At 52.1% G+C, this 6,266-nt stretch overlaps 1 protein-coding gene across 1 annotated transcript in view; it reads left to right on the forward strand.

Annotated features, from left to right (window-relative positions):
• The first annotated feature begins 2,936 nt into the window (after nt 1–2,936).
• The window catches only part of IGDCC4 (immunoglobulin superfamily DCC subclass member 4), a 72,046-nt gene continuing 68,716 nt past the window's right edge, over nt 2,937–6,266 (forward strand). The window contains exons 1-2 of the mRNA XM_019472371.1: nt 2,937–2,946; nt 3,339–3,668. Coding sequence (XP_019327916.1) covers nt 2,937–2,946; nt 3,339–3,668 — 340 coding nt within the window. The remainder of the gene's footprint in view (nt 2,947–3,338; nt 3,669–6,266) is intronic.

The following is a 6,266-nucleotide window of genomic DNA, read 5'->3' on the forward strand; positions in this document are numbered from 1 at the left end:
TATTCCTGGCTGCCTGAGCCAGCCAGCTGTCCCCTCGTATTTCACCTTTTGAAGAGGAGGAGTATTTTCAGCAAAATGCCATTTTAATTGCTGTCTGAAGAAAACAGAAAATAGGACAGATATATGGGCTGTTTCTCTGAGTGATGAACAGGAGTGCCTGGCACAGAGCAGGAGCCCATGGAGAATCTGGAGGCAGGACAGGCTGTGTGTGCCGTGGCAGGGGACATGTGGGATGCCTGGCACGCAGAGCCAGCTGATTCCACATGGCTGTGCCCATCCAGCCCTGCTGCGTTACGGGAAGGTTGGTGTTGAAGGAGGGTAAGAGTAGGCACAGGCAGTATTGGTGCCCGTGATGCTGGTGCCACACAAGAGCTGTCTGAGGCATGTTGATGTGTCGCTGCTGGCAGTGAAGTGTAAAGGAGGAGTTGAGGGGAAAGATGCAAAGAGAAAGCTGGAGCCATTGGTTAAGGGGACTGACTTGTGACCTACGTTAATTCCTTGTCTCCTCAGTTTCTACTTCTGCTTCTAAAGACAACAAATTTAAGGAAAGACAGAGGATTAAGACTTTAGCCAACAAAGTTTCAACATCTTTTGAAATAAGCTCTGCATCACATGCCTCAGCCTTTGCCTTAGCAGCCCTACCTCTCTGGAGGTGGTGTATACACACAGGCTGACTAAGTCCCATGTGACACGCTGCCAGGAGCAGCTGCTACGGGGAGATCCCTTTAGAGAAGTGTCTGGGTTGCTGCACTGCCGCGGATGGGCTTATCATGACAGTGTTGCGGCTCCCTCCTGTCCTTAGCTCAGCTGAGTTTTCCCCAGCCTCAGACTGTTAACCCTCTCCTGTGTTTGGCCATGTCACCTTCTGCACATGTGTTTGCCGGTAACTTGCTCGTGCTTTATTTCTCCCTATTTCATACAGTTTTTTTGTACTGGCTGTCTTGGATGGAAGGCTTCCAGTGGCAGTGTCTTTCCAGAGCATTTGGGGCAGCCTTTCAGCTTCACGTTCCCCTACTGATAGCCTGCTGTGGAGCCAGTGAGTGGGTTTTGTAGCTTGCTGTGATCCTCAAAGGACTACTCTTCCCTAAGAGACATGAACAGGCAGAATTGCACTTACAGGAAAGCATTTGGTGACGGTCCCTGCATAGTGGCATTCCTCAGCTTGTTCCCTGGCCTGAGGGGCCGGGCAGCAAGGAACCTGCCAGGGCTGTGCTGGCTGACAAATCCAGAAATTACATTGCGGTGTGTGCACGTTGGGAGCTCAATGGCATCTGCCGCTCCTTGCTGTGCCTCCTTCCTGCAGACTGTGAATTTGCAGCCCAGTGGAAGCATCTGTGCAGGGAAACCCCAAATCCAGGGACTTGCAGGCAGCTCTGCGTCGGTGGTAGCTGCCCCTCTGCAGTGGAGTGCAGTTCCTGGCTGTTGCGCTGGCCGTGTAGCATGGTGTGAAATGGGCATCTCTGCATCCTGCTGGGGTTTGGCTTTGGGGGATGGGAGATTGTCTCCTGGACGTCCTAATGAAGATGAGGGTGCTTGGGGCAGGGTCTGTGCTGTCCCATAACGATGGCAATCAACAGGCAGGGGACGGGCAGGATTCTTGTGTAGCCTCCTTGTCACTGAAGGGACATAGATGGCCAACATCAAGATCTTGGTGGTCATTCTGCAAACTGGCAATGACAGCAAACCTTACAAGTTCCCGTCCCCATAGGCTTGGGTGGGCACCGAATCAGCCCTGCACGTGGGCAGGGTTAGGCCCTTCCTTTCAGGGGCACCTGCAGTTTCCGGCACACGCCTTGAAATAATTCCATCTCCCTGCATGTGTAATTTTGCGTGTCATTGCCCCTAATTGCATGCTTAACACACACTCTTTTAAAATGCAGCCCTTTTATCAGCAGTAGGTAGTAGCAGGTTTAATAGGGTGTTTGAATTCCTATAAAATTAATCTGTAGCCTTCTGCGATAGGACATGGGCAGGGAGCCATGTGGTTCATATCCAGTGTTGATAAACTTGTTATAGAGGCAGGAAACATTTCTGATTGGAGCAGTGACAAAATAATTTGGAGTTGAGCCATAAAAAGAGTGGATGGTGATGGTTTGAGCGCAACAGAGATTGAAATTGCTGGTGTGTGGAAGCAGCGCTGCCAGCTAACATTGACTTAGTGTCTCTGGAGAACTCTAACAGCAAATGCATTTTATTAATGGCAATATTCTTTTAGGAAATGCTGAGCCTTGCTTCAGGGGTGGAGCTCTCCTACGAGTATGTGTGTTTGGAAATTGGCCAGACCAAGACCTGTTCAGCTTAGCTCGCTGCTGGTCACTGCTCTGGCCTCCAGCTGCAGCAGGCAGGTTGCCTAAGGGTATGTTCTGGATAAGACATGATGTGACTTTCCATTTGCAGCTGGAATATCCTTTCTCTTTTAGTGGGGAAAATGCATCTATCTATTCTCATTCTGGATTCAGCTATATGGGATAAAATGCTCAGAGACAGCAGGTCACATTTTTAGCCATTCTTTTGTTGGCTTTCCTTTGAAATGAGTCTCCAAGTACATGAACGTCAGCAGCAGACGCTGCCTTTCTGGGTTCCCAGCTGGGCTCCAGCTCTTACTGCCAGTTCCCCCTGAGGGTGTTGTAACACATCCTACATCTCATCTGAAGGAGTTTGCTGCTTTGCTGTCTAGATCTTGGGGCCTTGGCCTGGCCTTGTGGCTGCTTGTGTCCCTGTAGTGCTGTGCTTACTTCCTTGCATGGGATTTCTTGACCATGACTGCGCTCCACCATCGCTCACTGCGGCAGCTGCAGGCTGGAGTGGGACTTGTGGAGAGCACTGCTCCAACCAAGTTGTGATCACTGGCATTGGGGTACCAAGCCAGGCTTGAACATCTTTGCTTGTGCTTAGCTATCTTGTGGGGGTTGATCAGCCTCAAAGGAGGCTCTGGTATGCAGGCAGGTGAGGGGGAGTCCTCACTTCTCATGGGCAGCTGTGGCAGGTGAAGGAGAGGTTGGGGTCCTTGCTGCATCTTACATGCCTGCTGTTGCTGTCACTTCACCTTCTTCCAGTTGTTCTCTGCTTTAATCCAGCATGGAAAAAGCAAGGGGTGGCTGCTGGGCACCGTTGGGGGTGGCAGAGATGGTGCAGGTTGTGCTTGCAGACCCAAGGATGTGTGATGGAGAATGTAGTGCACAAGTGTAATGGGAGGTGCTGGTCATCTAACAGGGCTGAATTTCACCTGTTATCTCCAGCCACACTCATGGAGAACCATGCTTCCTTCTCTGTGAAAAACTGGGATGTCATTGACGAAGGAAAGCAAACCCCACTGCAACGCTGTCTTTTCTTTGCAGGGAGACTGTTGGAAAGGGATTCTCTGGAGCTGAGCTGTAGTGCTGGTCCTGCAAAGGTGATACTGGAGCCAAACCAAGTCGTGGTTTTGGACTGTAACCTGGCCCCTGTTGAGCAGGTGATCAATATCACATGGAAGAAGAATGGGTTTCCATTAGTGGAGCAGGAACATCTCCATGTGCTTCCAAATGGATCGCTCTTCATCTCATCCCAGGCTATGGCAAAGGACAGTAAACATCCTGAGAGGGCTGGCGCTGAGGGTAATTACTCCTGCGTGTCTCACAGCTCCCTAGGGGCTGTCACCAGTCAAACAGCTGCAGTCAGATTTTCAAGTAAGTGTTGGGGTTTTTTTGTTGATTTTCTTTTTTTCCCCTCTCGGTATTTATACAGACCATCTGCCTCCCAGAGAGTTTGAGATAAAGTGTCTATGAAGTGAAATTCTATTAACGATGTGTAGGTGGGATTTGGGATAGTCCACAAATAAGCAGTGGTGTCTTTCTGTTATCCCACTGTTAACATCTTGTGTAACTCTCCCAGGTAAGTGCCATCAGCCATGAATTAAAAACAGGACCCTTGTCACTCTCCAAAAGACAGTGCTTGTTTTTGCAGAGAACTCGACACTTCACAGCCCTGAGTGCAGCACCTTCTGCCTGGGGAGGTGGCTGTGGAGGTATGGCTATGACAGCTCTGGCTCTCCTGGCCAAGGCTATGATGGGCTTGTTGCCCCAGTGTCATAGATTAGGAGCACTGCCCTAAATCTGTGAGCACGGGCTGAAGCTAAGGGGCTGGGTGATGGGGAAGTGGTTGGGAGAAAGCACCCATTGTGTTTCCTCTGCATGAGTCACCTCTGGATGGTGTGTGCAGGAATGCACCCGCATTACTTGCGTGGGGACAGCTGGAAGGACTGGCTATCTTTGGGACAGGGCCACTTGCATTGGTGTGCTGTGTGCTCCCAGCTCGACTGTGCTGAGCTCTTTATCCCGTCCACACCTCAGAGGTGGCAGTGGGTGGCCTGCAACTCTGTCCAGATCAGTATCTGCCCTGAGTGAAGAGTGTGGATACACTGATAAAAACAGTTAATCACTGAGAGACAGTCAGGTGGATGTGGGTGTTTGCTTGAGGGGCAAAAAGCACTGGAAACAAGCCGGGCTGTACTCAGGTAGTCCAAGTTCCCCTTTGTCCCTGCTCTCAGTAGCTGGCTTAGATCTTAACAGGCTTCTAGGGGCACCTACTGCTCTCCCCATTTGGAACGTCTGGTGACTTTGATGGCTTTAGTGTGTCTGAATATGGCCGTATGAAAATGATAGACTGTGAACGTAGCTGGGAACTGATGCACCAAGGGAGGCCTTGGGATCTTTCATCTTCTGCGCTGTGAGGTGCTGACGGACAGGATGTTGAATGTCTCCCGTTCTGATGGCTTTCGTTTGTGAAAGCTTAGCTCTGCCTTAGCACAGTGAGTAGCGGGAGAGCAGGAGCTTAATCTTTGGCAAAGCAACTTACCTGGTGAGAGCCCAGGCTGGTAACTAGTGAGCAGAGTGTTGAGGCTCTCTGTGTGCTTGGTGGAGCCAAGGGAGGTACCAGCATCCCAGCGGGGACAGATGCACGGAATGTCAGTTCCCAAACATGCTCTCTTAAAGCACAGTGCTGATAATTTCAGGTGTGGGAGGAAAGCAGGTAAGCCAAAACAGTTTTACAATGCTTCAGTGCCAGTGAGCATGTCCCAGCATGGAAGGGTGTGTCCAGCACGCTGCTTTTCAACTGTATTATGCAGCGGGAGAGAGCAGTGTGCTCGGGGCTTCTGGATAAGGAAATCTTTGTGCATCAGCATGGTCTCAAATGCTTATAATGAGATCCTCCCCTCCCACAGAGACCAAACTAGACCGTGGCCTTGGACTTGTGCTCCCAGGCAGCCTTCTACCATCATCTCTGTGTCTGACAAACCTTGCCAGGCTTCCACAGCTGGGCAGGACAGAGCTCCTGGCCCCACGACTGCCTCTTCTCTCTGATGCAGGCTACTGGGCTGTTCTTGTCCTTGAATTTCTAACAGTGCATTTGAGTGGTGTTGGCAGTGTCAGAACTGCAGAAGGGGGAGTTTGAACAGAAATGGGCAGGCAGGGCAGGGTAACCTTTTCTGATGCCTTTTTGCTAATCTGAAGGTTCTTCTCCTGCAGTCCCAGTTCTTGGTGCTGGGCCTGAAGAGCTAGGCCTAGTGCAAATCAGGAGTTGATCAAATGCTTTTCCAGCCTGCCCTGGTGTGACAGGGTGGTCTGGCCTTGTAAGGATTTGGACAAGCTCTTTTGTAAGGAACTGAGAGCAAGTTCACTCGCAGAGGCGATCAGCTCTGGTGCAGGCGCGTTCCACAGTGGAGCGGGGGATCGCGGCGTACAGGGGGGTTTCCTGAGCCAGGGAATCCCCAGGGGAGTGCAACCAGGAGCCGACAGCTCTCAGCTCTCACCAGCGCAGCTGGCGAGGCCTGGGCAGGGCCAGGAGTAATGGCGGCCACCCCCCACTCCCACAAAAGGCAGCCCCAAGGAGCACCGCCACCAGGGCGGGCAAACAGGGCATGGCGTGGGAGGGCGCCCCTTCGAAGGAGGGACGTTCCCGAGTGGGAGATTTGAAGTACACACAACCCAGCGACCGGGCACCGTTCTGTGACCATCCGCACAGGTCAAGGGCACTCATCCTAACTGACCCTCAGGGCAAAATGGTGGGCATTGGTCTGAGAGCAAAGGCTGCAGCTCCGGCTGGGGGGGCTGCACCATCTATTCCAGCGGGGGCCAATGCCTCCACCCAGACGGAGCTGCTGAAGGGAGAGGCTGCAGTGCAGACCTCAGGCTGCAGGGAGTGCCTAGACCTCTCTCCTGGGGCAGGGACAGGCGGCAAACCTGCCTGCAAAAGGTGTGCCCAGAGGGAGGGCCTGCTGCAACAGG

The sequence above is a fragment of the Aptenodytes forsteri genome, unplaced genomic scaffold, assembly GCF_000699145.1.
Source record: "Aptenodytes forsteri isolate BGI_AS27 unplaced genomic scaffold, ASM69914v1 Scaffold83, whole genome shotgun sequence".
Lineage (NCBI taxonomy): Eukaryota > Metazoa > Chordata > Aves > Sphenisciformes > Spheniscidae > Aptenodytes > Aptenodytes forsteri.